This window comes from Mchenga conophoros, linkage group LG8, assembly GCF_057382185.1.
Source record: "Mchenga conophoros isolate Kocher_MC1m ecotype Shallow Benthic linkage group LG8, M_conophoros_male_GT1.1, whole genome shotgun sequence".
Classification (NCBI taxonomy): domain Eukaryota; kingdom Metazoa; phylum Chordata; class Actinopteri; order Cichliformes; family Cichlidae; genus Mchenga; species Mchenga conophoros.
Window position 1 is genome coordinate 22,962,729 of NC_140533.1, and position 19,115 is coordinate 22,981,843.

The 19,115-nt window shown below is 40.3% G+C and overlaps 2 protein-coding genes across 2 annotated transcripts; both read right to left on the reverse strand.

Moving 5' to 3' along the window:
• Nucleotides 1–5: 5 nt before the first annotated feature.
• Nucleotides 6–6,732, reverse strand: LOC146568788 (uncharacterized). The gene is made up of 5 exons (XM_085285089.1): nucleotides 6,562–6,732; nucleotides 2,605–3,906; nucleotides 2,173–2,283; nucleotides 1,758–1,874; nucleotides 6–1,670 (listed from the first exon to the last, which is right to left on the reverse strand). The coding sequence occupies exons 1-5, from the start codon at nucleotides 6,569–6,571 to the stop codon at nucleotides 1,642–1,644; spliced, it is 1,569 nt and encodes a 522-aa protein (XP_085141215.1). The 5' UTR covers nucleotides 6,572–6,732; the 3' UTR covers nucleotides 6–1,641.
• A 612-nt stretch (nucleotides 6,733–7,344) lies between these two features.
• On the reverse strand, nucleotides 7,345–18,633 carry LOC146568789 (guanine nucleotide-binding protein subunit alpha-13-like). Its single transcript, XM_085285091.1, has 5 exons — nucleotides 18,288–18,633; nucleotides 17,020–17,246; nucleotides 13,298–13,348; nucleotides 11,029–11,229; nucleotides 7,345–9,579 (listed from the first exon to the last, which is right to left on the reverse strand). Exons 1-5 carry the CDS (start codon nucleotides 18,568–18,570, stop codon nucleotides 9,208–9,210), a joined length of 1,134 nt encoding a protein of 377 aa, XP_085141217.1. The 5' UTR covers nucleotides 18,571–18,633; the 3' UTR covers nucleotides 7,345–9,207.
• Nucleotides 18,634–19,115: the final 482 nt, after the last annotated feature.

Genomic DNA, 19,115 nt, shown 5'->3' on the forward strand with positions numbered 1-19,115 from the left:
GAAAATGCTGTTGTTTCTTTATTTGTATTTGTTCAATACAGCAGTTAGGAGATTCAACAATGAATTAATTTTGTGTACAACAAGGAACAAAAGAGAAAAAAAAAAAAAAAGAAAAAAAAAAAAGGAAGTGGTCCAGTCCGGCTGAAAACCTTCAATTTCCCTCCATTGCTATTCTGTGAGGGTTCACACACTGGCACTGATGGACTAAGCATGCATAATCACATCATGTGACAGAGGAAGCAGTGGCAAAGGAAAACCAGATTTGTTACCCTCTGCTGCACAGATATGATCTTTTCATTGATGTCATGACATTTAGATTTCATGTTTCTCTGCATCACAGCTGCCAAAGTAATATTTTATCAAGTTAGAAATCTGTTGGTTCTCTTTAATCCTTTTATGGACTCCAGCACCGATGCCTCTACACAAAAGAGCTGAGAAAACTGCACAGCAGACATTAGACTGCCCAGCCCCCTTTGGTTCAAGTAACATAACCCAACAGTGACAGCTAGTGGATGTCTGGAGCACACAGTGGTCACTGATGAGGAAAAATGTTTTGACCCTTAAAAAAGCTGGGTTTTTTTAAAAGCAAATACTTGTTTTTTTAACATTTTCTCCATGAAATAAATAAGACAGGAATAATAAAAGAAACATACAAAAACATAAGCAAAATAAAAATAATACAATTTAGCATGACAAGCTTTCATTTTAGAAACCTTATACAGATAAGAATGAAACTCTTATCCTGGTCACCTAGAGATAGAAAGTTACATGTTTTAGTTTTGTATTCATTTGCAATTCATTTAATTAGGAAAATTCATAATCATTCAGTCTGTCTTCAAAACATATGCTTTTAGATTTTATACAAAAGATGGACAACCAGAGAGACTGAAAGAAACACACGACACCCAATTCTAAATATAAATATCTGGGAAAATTCAGCAAAAGCAAACAAGGTAGTAGGACAAACGGGGAAACAAAAAAGGCTTATTTTGGGGAAAAGTCATCAGGATTAAGCCAGTTTTATCAGATCTGACTGGTGATACCACACATGCAGTTTTATGTCCCAGTGACCACTGAAATGAAACTGCCCAAACAAGAACCCAACGGCAAGACTTGCTTCTAGAAAAACTCTAGAAGCACTATGAAGTCAACGCAGTCCCAATGTGAAGCTTAGAGATGAGCATTTGTCCTGTTGTCATGAGTGTATCTGGGGTTGAATTGAGGGGGAACTGTATGCTTATATGGAAGTGACCATTTAATTAAAAAAATAAGCATGTTGCATTCAATCAAGCTTGAAACTAGCTACTGAGACCCTAAACTCACTGGAGAATTGACATAGACTTCTATACACCTGTACTTGTTTTCCAACCAGAAGAGTTGTACACTTATGGTCACTACAAAGAATTCAGTTTAAGGCACTTTTGCACTTACTTCACTATTTATCATTTACTATATAGTGCTCCCACAATGTATGCTGGTGACAGAATACACAAAATTGGCTGAAGGGAAGGGCTTACATGCTGACAAGTAACGGTACCAGTTTCTCAGTTATAAATGCTGTGCAAATTCATCATATGGAGTCCTGAAGTTCTGAGACTTTTCTCTGTCAATGCTGCTGCTTCAAGTATCTTTCCTTGACCCTTAGTGATACTTCCTCCAGCGATCAAGCTCTGGGAAAAGAAAAAAAAGAAAAGAAAACCAGCTTATCTCCAAATCCATCAGTTAAATGGAGCACACACTTAGTAAAACACACTTACTTATGTGGCGGTAACTCCAGATGTAGCTGAGCACGCAGTATCCTGCTAACAACATGCCCAGTCCACCTACACCTCCTTTCCTCACATCAATATACCGCCTGTAATACCACTGCCAGCCTGAATCACGCACAGAAGAGTTGAGAAAGGACAAGCACAGAAATCTTAAAGAATAGACACCAATCTCACATCTGTATAGCAGATATTAAGCAGCTGCTAACAGCTGTTGGCTATAATGCTTTTGTTCTGAGGTAACATCTGACTACAAGCATCTACAATGTTCAATAAAACCTCATTTCTGAGAGATAACACTGTTACAGGAAGTTAGAAGTGACAGACAAACAAATGGGAGGACGGCTTTTGTGCTGTGAGTAGCACAAATACTGTGTCTCTCTGTGTGTGAGAGAGAGATACTGACCTCTTTGCAACATTCCCACAGCATCTTTTGGATGGCTTGGGGCTTTGCAGGCAAGCCATTTAGGTAATTCCCTCAGTCTCACCTGTCCAAGACTCCGGTGTGTCAGAGCTCCTGTAATCCATGACACCGACAGAGAATCAGGAAGCTGAAACACTACAATCGAGCTGAATATTATTCCAAAGTCTTTATTATTGGTACTGGCCCAGTAAAACTGACAATATATGGCAATAATTTTTCTTCATTTATGAACTACTTTATCAATAAAATCTGTGAAAAACGCCTAACACAGTGCGGTGAGCCACAAAGTGACTTGTTCAAATGTCTGAATATAATTCATTAATTATATTATTTTGTAAGTCAGACAGGGAAAGAATCCGGACCATCAGGTCTGTATACATTTTGGCTGGAATACAATTATTTCCAAATACTTACCTTTGTTTGGATTTTCAGCAGTGCTTTGCTTCCTGACCTCAGGCTTCTCCACTGTCTCCACGTTCACTGGCAGACTTTGTGATACAAGAGGGGAAAGAAGGCTGGAAAACTGACCCACTGGTGCCGATTTTGTGAGGAGGCCTGTCATGTGATGGCTCACCTTCAGCCCCTCATTCAGGTTGACTGGAGGAGGCATAGCTTGCCACTGCTGAGATAACGCACGCAGGAAGGGAGCTGTAGTAGGGGTTGATTCTGGCACATCTCGCAGAGGGACTAAAGCCAGTTGTTTAGTCTTTGAGGTTATTTTCTTATCTGATTTTAGGCCTGCATGTTGTGGGCTAGGGCTCAGCAGCTCATCAGACTGAGTTGCAACATACTTTTGATTATCTTCTAAAAGTGGAGCTGGTCCAACACCCGTATCGACTCTGATTTTACTGCACAGGTTGTCATTAGTTTGAATTTGGCTCAGGATGCTCGGCCTGCTGGACTGACGAGGCGATCTAGCTCGGCCTAATGTGGCTTTAACATCCTGGAGGGTGATCTTTGCCTGGTGGCCATTTCCTAACTTCAAAACAAAATTATTCATGGATGAATCCTCAATCTCCTGCTTGCCATCCTCCGAAAACTTGTGTCTTTTCTCTGGGAATTTTGTGCTACTTTCACTCTGTTTGGTTGTGGAAAGCATCTGATTAACATGATTCTTTGTCTTTGGTGTCTTCTTAGGTGCATCTTTGGGTTTAGCGTCTGCAGACAGATGGGCATAGTCTTTGCCTGAGATAGTTTTGGGCTCTGTCTGAGCTGTGTTTCTGGAGCTTAGAGTTGGTTCTGTTTCAGACACCTTTAGTGATTCCTTTGTAATTTGGTCATACTTAGCAGCTTCTATCAATGCACGGAGACTCTTCTTTTTTGGTTTAGAAGTGGTGGGGGGCAGAGCTGGAGATGGAGATAACAAAAGGGTGCTTGTCTTTATTTGATCAACCAGCTTTTGTTTCTTCTTCTTAGTTGGTGAAAGTAATGTCATGGATGATGATGTTCGTGGTGATGAAGATGTCGCATTTGATGGTCCTGATGCTGTGTCCCTTTTACGCGTCTGTCCTTGTAGATCTGTTATGACTGATGATGATGACTTCCTTCCCTTTGCTGTTGCTCTGGACAAAACCGAGTCCAGCTGAGAAGACGATGCTGTCTGGTTTGCTGTGACATCTGGTTTGGATGGTGGCGCTTTAGAGGCAGCAGCTGCCTTGCAATGTGGCAAGTGGCTCTTCAACCTTTTGTACGTTTTCCCGCAGAATGGACACACCTCTGTGGGTGGGTGGGTGACAGAGAACGGGTCAAAATGGGACTTCCAGGGCAAACATAGAATGACCAGTGAAGATGTGTTGGAAGGACATAATGGCTGAATATAAATAAGGTATAGTTTTAGCTTTATATGAACAATTTCATCTTTAAAGAAAGAAAATCATATCAAGCACCAGCTATGTGTGCATAAACATACTGATTATGATCTCATACACAATTTAGAATCACAAATTAACCTAACATGCATGCACGATCGTAGGAGGAAACTGGATCACCCAACCCCCGACCCAACCAGGACGTGCAAACCAAGAACCTTATTTTTGTGTGGCAACAGTGTTAACCACTGCACCAATTGCTTTTGAGGTTGTTGGGTTTTTTTAAATAATTAAATAAAGTCCATTTTGATGTTAAGTAGACCAGAAAATCAGCTGCACAAAACAGAATACCTATCCTTTCTTTTACTGTAAAGAAGAATAAGTTAAGGTCAGCCATTAGGAACAAAAATAACTAAAATTAAAATGTCACTACATTTTTACACTCGCAGAGCAGTCCACTTGGAAAGATTGGTTCCTTTGGTGGGCCGACACCTCTTCTGGTTCCCAATCTACATGTTTAACACACCTTGCATTCAAAATATGTCACACGTACAGTTGTGGTCTGAAGTTTACATCTACACATCATGGGCATTGATGTCGTGGTAATTTTCGACTTTTAACTTAACTTTTTCCAAAGTAGCATGGTTATACAATATACATCTTTAATGACTTTAAAAACAATACATAAGTGCACAGGTCTGGCTTTACTTTGCATTTTCTCTAATCCACACAGGGTTAAAAGTATACATACAGTACAACTGGTAACTTGTCTGCCAGCATAAAATGGATTTCTTTGACAGCACTCATTGAATGAGAAAGTCCAAAGAACTTGGTGAAGATCTCAGAAAGGCAATTTTAGATTTAAACAAGTTGGGAAGATCTCTTGAAGCAATTTCTAAACAGCTGCAGATCCCAAAATCATCAGTTAAGACAAATTGTACATGTTGGATGTGCCACCACTTTGCCAACGTCTGGAAGATTACCCAAACTGTCCTCCTCAGATAAGATGTAATTAATTGGGATGTTCAGGAACAACCTGGGAACCAACAAGGCTCAAGCCTGCAATTAACTTGAAACTGCAGCACCAGTGTCACTGTCTACAGTGAAGCAAGTTTTACATAGCTATGGACTGAGAGCGTGCCAACCAAGAAAGAAGCCCCTGCTCCAAAATAAAAACCGTCAAGCTTGACTGAAATTTGCAGCTGCCCACAAGGACAAACGAAATGTGAGAAAGGTTTTATGGTCAGATGAGAGAAAGACTGACCCACAGTGTTTGAAGAAGTAAAGATGAAACTTTCTGACCTTAGAAAGCTGTCAGTGGTACTAGTATATTGCACAAAGTCAATGGAATAGTGAAATTAAAAGCCCAAAACTACCATGACATTCAGACCCATAATTGAGTGTCAATAAAATACTGCTTTGCATTGAAGACTACCCGATTAATGGGAAATGTAAGGTAGTTACAAGGGTGACCTTGTCACCTGAATAATAGGTTCTCTAGACCAGGGGTGTCGAGCTTATCATGGGGCACATACAACCAAATTTCAAGTTAAATAGGCTAGATCAGTGAAGCCTTAACTGTTTTTGTTCAACTTTCAGCACTATGAAAGTTACCCTTGTTTTCCCTGAGATAAGAAAAATCCCTCAGAAAAATAAGCGCAATTTTATTTAACAAAACATCTCAACTTTTCCATATTACAAAGAAATGCTGATTTAAAAAAATTGTAAGAGCTGCAAGAAATAAAGGACTTTATAATCTTTATTTGAAGTGTCCATATTTTCCAAAGCCATCCAGTGGGCTGAATTGGAGCTTTTTGGACCTACGTCTGGCCAACAGGCCATATAGTTGATACCTAGTCTCTAGATCAATTTTACATCAAGGGACGCATACTGGCCACTTTGAAATTAGCTAGAACTGTGAAAATCCCTTTTCTGTCATTGTAAAGTAGTTTAACTGCACATTTAATTCCTGGGATATCTCGATTTATTAAAAAGAAGTGTAATTTCAACAGTATGCATTAGTTTATATACTGTACATGATAAGGACATGTTTGTCAGCATGATTCTTCACACCTAAATTGCAAGATATGAATGTGTAAAATTACAGGAAAAGTTCTGGTAGCTCATTGACCAGCTACCAGTAATTATAAAGAGAAAGTTTTTGTTAATTTACAGAAAATGTCCTTTATTTTACTGAAGACACATTTGAAATAAAAACAGAAATTTCTAGTAGTTAGTGAAGAAACTGGACATTTTCTGTCTTGTGTTTGTTACTTTATTACTTTCTTGTAGCACAAATGGCTTATAGCATCAGCTGCGTAATTTGTGAAAATATAGTTGAAAGTCCAAATTTTATGACCTCCTTCACATTTTACATAGAGGTCCAGTGGGCCGGATTGGACTTTTTGGTGGGTCAGTTCTGGCCCCCGGGTCTTATGTTTGTCACCCTGGCTTCTAGACGAAGCTATAAACATATTTTTATAATTCAGCAAATTAATATATTGGTCGTTATTATATCACGTCTTTTTTCCGCTATTCTGAATTACAGTTGTGTGACACTTACCACAGCTCATTTCGCACGCGCCTGTCAAACAGCCAATCGGGTGAAAGCATGACTCAGAGCAGCAAAGTTACAGCGCTAAGGTGAAGCGTCAGTAATTATCACATTTACACGCGGGAGTGTCACTTTTAAACAGTTTCGGTTAAGTAAGTTCTCAGAGTCGCGACGGTGAAGTGAAAGACCCCGCTTTTAGGTAGCGAGTTCGAAGCCTGAATGTAAAATCAAAAGTTATCGTAAAATCATCAATATATTGACGCCCTAGTTTAAAATTACACCCCTTGGATGTGGTTTATAACGGTACAGCCCGTTACATTGCTGTGACAGATAAAAGTCTTGTACGAACACGCAGGGATCTGCTCGGTGGGTGTGTTGCGTCGACTTTATGATTCACTCCTCCCCACTTCCGCCTTTTGAAGTCCCCAAACATGCCGACGCATTTTTGGATGAAGTCAAAATAACCACTAAACGTTTCACAGGTACGCTTGAGGCGTCGGAAACTATGTATCCGCAGAAATGCTTACGTATTTTTCTGGCAGAGTACTGAAAAAAAGACGTCTTAGCGGTACAGTAAGGTTTATCTACGTAACACGTGGTCCTCGTGTTTTGTTAATCATTAGATTTTGGTCTAAGTGGTAAAGAACCCAGGTTTCAATTTGCACCTCAAAAAAATTCACAGTGAATTTCCAAAGACAATAAAATCAAGTTTTTCAGGCATAAAATGGCACCTCACGATTCACAATGAACCAAATTATTCAAAAAAAGCAAACATATCAAGAGAGCAAGACATAAGTAGAAAAGTGGATTTTATTGAGAAGGTTAGACTGGCATGAGAGACAACACAAGCAAGAATTTCAAAAACAAGCCGTGATGGAAAACAAATACACTACATCAAAAAGTCATCTTCATTGGAAAAGCTGTGATTTGAAAAAGCAAAAAAAATCGGGATGGGAAAAAAGTCAGCCATTTCTACAACCATTTACATATAGGAGATAAACCTGGATATTATTTACATGGCAACAGATTACAGTATTTACAAAGCCAGGGCTGGAAGCAAAGTGAAACTCTCACGAGCTGCATTTTTGGAGTAAAACTGGACACGGTCAGTGTGCACAGTCCTGAAAAAGCACAGGGTGATTTTTTGGCAGAGAAGCAGAGATTTTAACAGTGCCTGGAAATGGTGATCTAACAAAGATCGGCCCAGACCAGAATACGGTCACCAACAAAAGTATTCAAGCTTTTGTCTTTTTTTTTTGGTCACATATAATTCAAAATGTAGTTTTGAGGGAAATCTAAACAACACAAGGAAAAAAAAACGTTCAAGGGGTTTTCAGAGATGCCTGGAGTCAGTGCCAACACAGATATTCTCACATAATGGGTTATATCTTACCACATTAATATTGGTTATAGTATATTCAAGCAATCTAGAGCAAATCTCTGTACATTTATTAACACACATTCATGATTCAGGCAAACAGGGGAGGACTGTCCCTTTACAAGGCATCTAATCACAGATGGAAACAAAGAAAGGGAGGAGCTGGGGGTTCTGGGTCAATGTCAGTGGTCAAAGCCAGGAGGATACGGTGCTAAACACCACCCGGCTAACGGCAGGGAGGCCTGGCTGAGTCGCACCACTCAGAATTAAAAAATAAAAATAAAAAATAATAATAATCAGAATCAGAATATTCAGTTAGCTCATCAACAATTACATCAGCATCGACACCGGTTTTGATTCAACCCTGAGAAAACAGTGGACTGCATGTTCACTAAGTGGCACACCTGCCTAAGAAGGTAATCTTTTTACCCTCTGAACACCCAGAAATAAGGGACAATTTATACGGAAACTGGCATCTTAATTATCTGATTAAAGATTTAATAATAAAGCAACATTTAAATAGTGATTAAGTCTTAAGAAATTATATCAAAGGAAATAAAAGGTTCAGTCTGTTGTGGTTGTGCCCTCGTCAAGCAGTTTTCTGCAAAACAAGGTGCCAGTGCTGGAGCCAGTTCACTCCTCAAATCTTTAACTGTAATTCTACTACGTCTTCACTTCTGATCGCGGGCGTTAAACCTGCTGATCTGAAATGGAAAAAAAAGAAAAGCTGATGACCGCCAAATGTGACTAAAATGACTTCGCAACAACTTTCAACAGACGTAACAGTAAATTTGGACTAGATGAATTCAGTGCTCGGCAAATCAACTCTCACACACAGTACTGGTAATTAAACGTTACTTAGATTAATTCCTGCGTTTGTTTGGAAGCCGTGCGTCTCATTTTGGAAAACCTTTTGCTGGCGCCAGCAATGACACCTTGTGAGAAAATAGCCCCAGTAACTCGTGCTGTGAATGCAGAGCTCAGGACAGAGGAGGTGAAGCAGCAGGTTTCAGATGTCATCCAAGATCCAAACGAGGCTTCTTCTCCATTTATATTACCACGGCGTGCACGGCTTACTCGTTCCTCAAACAAATCCTGAACTTACAAGAGGGACAACTCTTCAAAGAGGAGAGTAAAAACTAATATAAAATGTCTGAAGAAGAATGCTGACGTCTCATCGGATTCTTCTGATGCTGCTCTCTCTCCCAAGTCCTCTTCATGAGCGAGGGGGTGGTCTGTCCCTGTTCAGGTCCTCCATTTTCACAGGTTGTCAGAGGTCATTGGAGCATGAGCTGTTTGAGGTTGTCGTGCAGGATGGTGTCCTTGACGTCCCGAAACACCAGCCTGATGTTCTCCGTGTTGATGGCGGTGGTGAAGTGGTGGTACAGGGGCTTCTGAGTACAGTCGCGCCTCTTGGCCCGGAAGCAGTCCACCATGAACGCCTGGACGTCCGGCAGGCTGTGCTCCGGTCCGTTGTACTCGGGAAAGTAGTCCTTGAGGGGAACGTTTTTCACTTTCTCCTCCAGCAGATCCGTCTTGTTGAGGAATAGGATGATTGAAACGTTGTTGAAGACACGGTTGTTGACGATGGTCTCGAAGATGTCGAGCGATTCACGGAGCCGGTTGGTCTGCCTGTCCTCCATCAGCACCTGTAATAGATGACGGAACAATTAAATACTACTGCCAGTACGGATGGTGTAAATCCTTTAACCTGTACATGTTACATCCTGTCAGGTATTCATAAGCTTCCTTTTAATAGCATTTCCTGTTAACCAAAGTCAATTTGGATTAAAACTGTGGTTTTATGGTGTGCAATAGGTTTAAAAAAAAAAACAAAAAACGAGAAAACCCCCCCAAAAAACTAGGCTATTTGGGTTAGCCTGCTATTGCATGGCTCTTACAACAACAGTTGGTATGTTGCACAGGGCAAATCAAACAAGAGCTTGTTTTTTAAGTCAGTTACAGCAAAATGAGGAAAACAGTGAGGGACTTGAAACTAGGGGCCAGCATAGCTAAAATGAAGTTGGTTAAGTCCCAGAAAACATATTTATGATGGCAAAACACTTGAGATGGTTCAATCAGAGGCAAATAATTCTTCCATCTGCTTTCAAGCAGCTTGATTCCACATTCAACCATTAAGAAAGCAATGCCATTGGAATCCTTAAAGGGGACCCATTCTCATCCTTATTTTCAGCCATTTATATACTGTTATAACGGTGGACACTCATAAAACTCACTCATATTAAATATCATCAAGGAATTCGGCTTCAGACTGCTGTAAACACTCAGTTTCAGACAGGTTTTTTCCTAATCTTGGGTCTTTTCATGTGAAAAATCTTCTAAATGGTTCTCTCAAAGAAGCCATACCTGCCTGACATTCAAGCCTTTTGTATACGAGGGACAACCAATCAGAAGTTAGTCGGCTCCATTAATGCTTGAGATAATTTCAGTTTGTGTAAAGTTAGCAGCAAAGCAAACCTTACATCTGCTCTGAGCTTCGAATCAAGTTTCTGCTGGACATTTCAGCCTCTCGTTTGTGTAAATACTTCAATCCATCACAATTTAATGTGTACTTGTAAAATGTTGTCTTGCAAGTCTTCTCACTGTTTTCCCACCGCTCTGAAAAAGTACCAAACCACAACCCCCCGAACTGAGCCTTGTAAATGTGATGAAGAACAGACCGATTCATGCTGTTGGTGCCCATTTAAACATATCAGTCACATTTTGGGGATTCACATCAGCCTGTCGCTAGAATACTGAAGACGGAAGGGGAAACATGGTAAATAAATACAGCACGACTAGCAAATAAATGAACCAAAGTTGTCACTTGCACATCTAAGTGGTGGTCAAATCAGAGCTTTAGTTAGAAACTCAAATAATTAATTCGTCTTAAGGAAAGTCTTGCAGCTGCACAAGCAGAAGCATCAATGAAACGTTATCAAAAGTTACCACACATTATTGTCAAGAACAAACTGGTTAATGTGCTTCTTATCATCCTATCTGTATTGAGCGTGCTTGCTTGTGAGTGGCAGGAAATGAGATGCCATGGTTTCTTTCTGCATCTGATGCAGCAGCGGTGTTTACTTTAATTTTTTTACCTGGTCATATTCGGAGGAGGAGACGAGGAAGAGGATCGAGGTGACTGAGTCGAAACACTCAAACCAGCGTCTCCGCTCGGATCGCTGCCCTCCCACGTCCACCATCTTGAAGGGAACATTCTTGATCTCAAAGTCATACTCATGGATGCCCTTAGTGGGTTTACGAGCCAGCAGGATGTCCTGTTGAGTGGGAAGATAATCCTAGCAGGAGAGGCAGAAAGACAAACTTTTAATTATTGAGACAAAAATACCATTTGTCCTCATTTCCACCTAACCGTTTGATAGAAAATCCTTTCCAAACCAGGATTTGTTTGCAGACTGAAGAAGAAACACCAGACACATAACAAAGTTCAAACTAGCAGCCAATTCATCTGTAAATACTAGAAATGTGTTTTATTCTTCAGCTCTAACTTTGGGTCCTGCAAAAGCAAGACTGGAAATGACACACTTATGAGCGCTGAGGAAAACACAGCAGAGTTTAAGACTACACAAAAACGATTCCGTAAATATTCACAAATATGGGGATTTCCCACAGAAAGCAATCGATGGGAAGGTCAGCATTTTGTAGAAAATGAAAGTAAAGGTTTGACATAATAAGTTTAACATCTGCTTCTGCTGTAACCTCTGTGGCTCTGTGGAGGAGCTGAATCTAAAGGTGGATATTTCAACTGAAAATCACCAGGAAGCTTGGGTAGGCTCTGTATACAAGCTAATCATCTTTGTAATCATTGTTAAACTGGCTTTAGCAGGTTCAGATTCACTGCTTAATAGAGGGGACGGTTCCAGATGCAGGCTAGGTGTGTTCTGTTTAAAAAAATAACTTGAGCATTTTAAACGTGTCTTACCAAATTAAAAAAGACTCATACACAGAGTGAAACAGGGAGGAGAGAAACTAGCACAGCTACAATTGACAGCACAAAGAGTTGAAATGAATATTATGTTCATATACTAAACACAAACACCCACAAATGGATGCTGTTTGTAAAATGGTGATGAAAGAAAACACAGCAACTCCATTATGAAAACAGTCATTATGAGTTTGATTATACATTTAGGGGGGGGATTTCATTCATGTTAGTAGCGCCCATTCAAAATGTGCCCATTTGTAATGAGGACACTGTGGTTTGCAACTGTGTGTGCGTGTATTTCTATAATAAACAAAAAAAAGCCTGAGGTCAGCCACAGGAGTGAAGTTAACATACACACACCCACAGAAACAAAACTAGCTTTTTAGCTTCATAGCATTTACAAAAGCTATGAGGATATGTGTGCATGCAACATTATATTCATTCAAACACATATAAGGTGAACCTGCTAAGCCTCTGTCCATTTTCTGTGATATGTAAACTGATATGATGGAAGCTTGCAGTAAACATGACAATGGCATGGCATTTTTTTCTTCTCCTAGTTCTGGTTGACATCATCAAGATGTGACACCACCTTAATCTTGTCATCCCAGACATACAGATCTGAGTGAGCACAGTATAAGGATTATTTTTAATATGAATCATGCAAAGCTACTCTAGTAGAGTCTGAAAAGGTGGTGCTGGAAATGAGCAGAAAAGGCTGGACTTTATGTATCGAGTTCATACTAAAGGTGGCTGTATTGAAGAGCACAACATGAAAGACGCATCTAAAAGAATACAGCAGCCTTTGTGCTTACACCACCTGTAAGCACAACCTTGGTAATAAAAGTGTAATTAAATTTACAAAACAAACATACGCATACAAACCTCATGAAGACAGTAAGATTGTAGATGTTAGCATAAGCATGTGTGTTTGTAAATAATAGTACAAGTATAAACACTTAATGTCCTCAATGTAAAAAGGATGTGTTTATGATGCACAGAAATCTGAAAAACAATTCAACTTCCAGCATGCTGATGTCAGAAAAAAGGAAGTATTGTTAAAACTCAGTTGGGAGCGGTTAAAATATCTCTCATGTTAATAAAGGAAAAACCCTGATTTACTCTCAATAACGCCCTCAAGTTTTGGACTTTAGACTTAATATTAAGGGTTTATAAACTGTTTGAACTTGCTTAGTGTGTTCATCTTGATGTTTTTTTTAACTAAACTTTTAAACACCTGAAAAAAAATTGAGCTTAACTAAATATAAGGAGCTTCTTTCACAAAATGCCAGCATTATCTGCGGCAAGCAACCACCTTAGTCATTTCTAAGGTAACCTTTAATTGTCTGGACATGTTGCAGTATTAACTATAACATGCACAAGTCTGATTATCACAAAGAGTACAAGCAGAAACAACTTACCAGCTCGCCGAGCTTATCCAGATTATCCAAGAAATACTTCACTGACTCACCCTGCGACAGGACAGAGGAGGAATTTCTGTTAATTCTACACAATTAATTAGGTTCTGTCATTTTTACCACAATCAGCAGAAAACATTTTGCAGCAATATGTTTGCAAGTGGAAAAGGCACTGAGATACTAGTGGGGAGAGTGTTTAGCTGCCACACAGACAGAAGTAACCTGACTTTTTTCTTTCTCCCGTGTCTGCCCCAGAGCAGAGTCTGTTCTGAGGTACTGAGGCAGGATGCGCATTATTTAGTAAGACTGTGACACGTGTTTCTAAGTGTGTCTTTGATGTATTCAGAAGTGTTGGTTAGTGTGTGTCTGCGTGGTTAGAAGTGTTTTATTTGAGTTTTTTCCCAAGACTTTTTCGACACTGCTTTTGTGCAGGCAGTGCAAGACCAGACACGGGGCTGCCAGGACTGAGATGCATTCCTTTATCTGTGAGCTGGTGCGGGTCCTGCACTCGACATAAACCAAAACACTGTGTGCAAAAAGAAAAACAGATTTAACCCATCGTCTTTCCTGTGACCTGCAGCGCCTCTACTGCAACGCACTACACTTGCACAGGGGATTTTTGTTTTGTTTTTTGCATGTATTTTGCATTAATGACACGATAGGCATTTAAATGTTCCCAGTTGCAGCGATCGGGTTGTATTTCTCTCTTACCACCATGTACGAGCATTACCCACCCCAGCTTCTTCTTCTTGTCACCTTTTGATCTTTAGGTAAAAAAAAAACAACTAACCTGACCTGAAAAACCTGTGATTGTGTGTGTGCATTTCTGTGTGTGTGTGTATGTGCACGGCTAGGATTACCCAAGGGAGGAGCCCAATGGTGTGGTGCTCTACTAGAGTTAAATGAAGAAAAAGCTACTTTTCTGATTTCACATCCGACTCCGCCCGAGTAAAAGGAGCTCATAACTAAGAAGGGTTTGGTTGGTTTTGAAATAATCAAAAATCAAGTCAGATTTTTTTTCCTGTTTTTTTTTTTTAAAAAGGAGAAGAGAAACAAGAAGCGCAATCACTCTGCGTTCTCCCTGCTGAGGCATGACAACGCCTGCAGAAGCAAAACTGAAACTCAGCAATATGTCATCTGAACCGACACTTACATTAAAGGAAGATGTGACTAAATAATTCTAATACTATGAATCTCAGAATCTCCGATGAAAAGATTAAGACTATTGTAATGAGCAACGCTGACGTCTGCACTGCAGGAAGTGAGAGAAGCCATGTGCATACTCACAGCGCTACGTGTGTGTGTGCTTTTTTAAACATGATAATTACAACCAGGCCTGAAGGCACGTGCGATTTGTGATGCAAATGCTTAAATGGGGCACGGTCAACACGAGGGGATTCTGGGTAATCTGCTGCAAATGACACAAATCTCTTCTTAGAGAAGGAAAAAATTTTTAACAGCTCCCAACAGAATTAATTTTGCCCTCAGGGTTTACAGTGTACTCACCATTAAAACTTAATATTAAGGTTTTGTACACTGTAAGCTTGCAATTGATATTCAGTTTCATTTCAAGACATCTAACAATAATAAGTTTATTTTAATATAAGAGAAAAGGCAAAAAGAACCCAAAACATCCCAAACACTTTTCAAAATGTGTGGTTGGTTTTTATAAAAGATGGACATTTGACAAAAACTACACTGTTCTGTACATACATTGATTTTAATACATATACAGAGACTTTTTTGACCCTAAAATAATGCTTTTTTAAAAATTAAAGTCAAATACTGTTTCACTTTGTACCCTAGAACAATGAATTGTCACATATGAATTTATTTATTTATTTTTTATAAACTAACTGTCTTGGCTGTGCAGTAATGTGTGTGTGTGTGTGTGTGTGTGTAGCCCTGTGTCTGTGGTCCATTGACCCTCCACTGATATTACACAACAAATAAAGGCTCAAAGCTATTTCTGATCAATTGTTTAGTCTATAAAATGTCACCTCATTTTCCAGAGTGGGTTGAAGTGACAGGTGACCAACTATTTGGTTTGTTCAACCAATCCGCCAAAATTCAAAGAGCTTTAATCTGTAAACATGTGCACATGTGAAATAAGGATGGGACAATATATTTTATATGGCTTCCATCTGTGGTATCAATATCTTTATCAACACATGTAGGCGATTTCACTTGTTTCGTTTTCACAGATATTGTGATGTATCGCAGATGATCGCCTCGCAGCACACTTAGGCTACAGTGATTCTGTGATACCAACACCTAGCGTCCAGTAACTGAACAGCTAGTCAGGCTTTCAGCGATCCTGCCGCTCTTCAGTTACAGGATGTTTCCATAGCAGGCTGCTTACATTGTTCCGTTTACTACTGTCACCGAATGAGTCACATTTGTGTGTTTATATGAATGATCAGTCCAAGTGACAGCTCACTTCCATTATTAAATGCAAAGCTCCAGCTTCAAAAGTCTAAAAGGTGCGATGTTTTCCGTGATAATTAACGCTTTTGAAGATTTCGGGGGTGGGCGGGTGGAATAAAGGAACTTGCCAATTTGCAAAATGAATACTTACACTCTTACACAGATAGGTTATGCACGTTAGTGTGTGTGTGACCTTGTGTAACTCGAGGTGTGTGACACTCTTAGTGTTTGTGTGCAAATAACGCTGAGTGGGAGAGCCAGGGATCTGTTTGTGAGCATAAAGCTGTTTAACTACAGATCAACATTCCTGCTCTGATCACACTTATTCTCCTTGTCTGTCTGGAAAGGTTTGCACCAACAAGCTGAGTGTGTGTGTGCCAGAGCAACAAAACGCCATTGACGAAAGTTTGGTTTTATGCAACCCACTGGCAAATTGTAATTTTCTGCTTTTCATTACTGAAAGCCACTTGGAGAAGCGCAGCCCTTATTCTGTCCTCAGTTGGGGGCCCCTTAACTGCTGAAGTGTTTAAGTTTGTCACATGAAGGCAGGGCAATCAGGGTTATTCCTATACAGACAACATTTTGGCAAGAGCCACAGGAAAATCACCAGCCTTTTGACAAACACACTGTTTTCTTAATTGGGGATTATTTACTTGGATAAAATTGGCATTTTTTTGGCTTATTAAATAGCCAGAATACACAGATTTCTGTCAAATCATGTAAAGTAATCAGTGCTTTAACTGTAAAGCTACACTCATGGGAGAAAGGGGCTTATTTTGAGTCAGGAAAATCCCTGACAGCTGGTCATTTTTTAAAAAAAGCCTAAAGCTACGGTAATAAAAGATAAAATAAGAGCATATCAACAGCCCAGAAAGGACATGTGAACGCACTCCCGACCACATCTGCTCTTCTGGGGTAAACGTCACAGAGTTAAGACGTCCACACTGACAGCCAAAAGATATACGCAGCTGGGAGAGGTGTAAACAGGAAGCCTATTGAATCACATGTCTGACCACTCGGCACAGAGAGAGCACCAGAGACTAAAGAATTAGATGCAGGGAGAGTGGAAAGGGAGGATGAATTGAAAAGTCAGTTTCACTTTCTGTTTTCACTGCCATTTTCATCAATATGACTTTTTGGAAAAACCCATTCAGAAACACCAGAAAACCCTTATTGCACCTGGTGATAGAGAGCTGAGATTGAGAACGTTTTATCAGACAAAACTAGGCCACCATTATCTGTCAGTTATGCCATTTCAGCATATGTGTGTGTGTGTGTGTGTGCACGCTCTAACCCACCAGCTGAAACTCCCTGCGCCTATCGTAGGCGTTCTGTATGCCCGAGTCTGCCCACAGGGCCTTAATGGCGGGCAGGTACTCCAGGAAAACCGATGTCTCAAGCTGCCCACTGGTCATCTTGGCTGAGCGGGTGTCGAACGCCATCAGGTTGTCGCCGTGCGGCTGGTTGTCTTCATCACCCCACGGAATGTGCAGCTTCTCACGGGCGTCCACCAGCACACGTATACCTGGAAAAGGAAGTCAGATGGCAACTTAATAGTGGAAAGGGGTAGTGAGAAGGGCAGGTGAAACAAAAGTAACCCAACACCTGTGTCCTTTGGAGGCCTGCTGTGTCTAAAAAATAAATAAATAAAATACAAAAAAAATGATGATAGGGCAAGAAAAAGTGGAGTTGATTTTAAGGTAGCACATGATTAACATAACCCTGTTACTAGACAGATTTCAGGGTTTTTCCTGCTTACACAAAATTTCCACCAAAGAGGTCTTAGCCTCCCCTCAAAGGAAAAAGAAAATCACCACCTTGTGCTAACCATCACTCTACCCAATTTTTCTTTAACTGAACTTTCATTCAGTCAAGAATAAAGCACATTTTGCTGACATAATGACCAGAAATAACAAGAAAATGTGCTTCGAAAACCACATTATAATCCGGGGAAATCCCTGTATTCACAGCTATTATTTACATTTATTTCAAACTGTTTATTCATTTAAAAAAAATGTACAGGATGTGCTGGTCACACCAACACCTTACTTTGAAAATGGCCGAAATAACTGTCGGGTTATATAGAATTTCGTGACTATTAAAAAGCGACGCTTGAGCCTTGTTGGTATTTACAGACGATTTTGTTTAACGTGGACAACACCAACGTAAAGATTTCTCTTTCATTCAGTCCGTGGACAAAGAGGAACACCTTACAGCACACTACACTGGCGGGTTGCCCTCCATTAGCTTCATCCCGAGCTTAGTTATTGAGCAACAAAACTTGCCTGTAGCTGATTTAAAACCGCGGGTAGTGTTGGTTAAAGATATCACAAAAAACTTGATTCGCTGTATTTGGTATAGCTATGCTAAACCCCTAGAAAAGTTAAGCTTTTAGGACAAACGAGGCTCCTATGGGTGTGCCGAGAGCAGATGTAGACTGTTTATGTGTCCTCTCACCCAGCCCAGCGCTGCTAAACAGATGTGGAAACTTTCCAGTGCCTTTTAACCGAGTAAAAAGGGCGATTTTCACGCCCTTTAAGTTTCCAGCCCTCGGTAGCGAGGTTACCTTTGATAACATTGCTGTAAATCGTTGCTCTGAAATCTTCTCGGGCGTGCTGGTCGAAGTCCTGGCCGTGGATGATCCGCATTTGTTTGAGGAAAGTCGACTTGCCGCTCTCGCCAGCGCCGAGGAGAAGGATCTTCACCAGCCGTTTTACATACGTTTTCTCCTTGGAGAGACATCTGTCGATCTCTTTGGACTTTCTCAGCTGTTCCACCTCGCCGCTGTTAAGCAGGCAGACGGGTAGACAAACTTTTAACACGGACCTGGTCGGCAGGAAATCCGCCATGTTCGCACAAACTTCATCGATGCTAATTTGATGCGCGTTCTCGGGCGCAGGCACGGGACCAAGCCCCTTCCCTAAACTCAGGAAGTACCGCTGCTGACTGTTTACCATCAATCTTAAGGCACAGCCTACTGTGCTATTTACGCGGATATGCCTCACATAAACACGTAATATTGTCCGTAGCTACGTTTGAATGGAAACACACAAAAATAACTTTATAAGCAGCATACTGAAATTTACACGCGAATACATTTTCAAGTTTTAGAGGTCTAATTGCACGATACACTATAAAAAGAATTAATAGGCGTTAACGGCTATAATTAAAGTAAAAAATAAATACATAAAGTTTTCATAATTAACATTAAAATAAATATGAAGGGAAAAAGGAGAGTTGACCGGTGGTGGCATGTCGCCCTCTACTGGTGCAGTATAGAAACACGTTGGAAAAAAAAAGACGCGCTCCGATTGGTTGATTCGTTTCACACTTTTAGACATGCTGCTTTCAGAGACTGCAGGAAATATTGCTATCTGCAGTTGAACGCTCTGCT

Excerpts from the sequence above, each read along its gene's own strand:
- LOC146568788 (XM_085285089.1), bottom strand. Across the intron at positions 1,875-2,172 it reads TGTGGGAATGTTGCAAAGAG|GCTGGCAGTGGTATTACAGG; the intron begins GTCAGTATCTCT and ends TGCGTGATTCAG. Across the intron at positions 1,671-1,757 it reads CTGGAGTTACCGCCACATAA|AGCTTGATCGCTGGAGGAAG; the intron begins GTAAGTGTGTTT and ends TTCTTTTCCCAG.
- LOC146568789 (XM_085285091.1), bottom strand. The coding sequence starts at position 18,570 with ATGGCGGATTTCCTGCCGACCAGGTCCGTGTTAAAAGTTTGTCTACCC. Across the intron at positions 13,349-17,019 it reads GGCGCAGGGAGTTTCAGCTG|GGTGAGTCAGTGAAGTATTT; the intron begins GTGGGTTAGAGC and ends GTCCTGTCGCAG. Across the intron at positions 9,580-11,028 it reads CCTCCTCCGAATATGACCAG|GTGCTGATGGAGGACAGGCA; the intron begins GTAAAAAAATTA and ends CATCTATTACAG.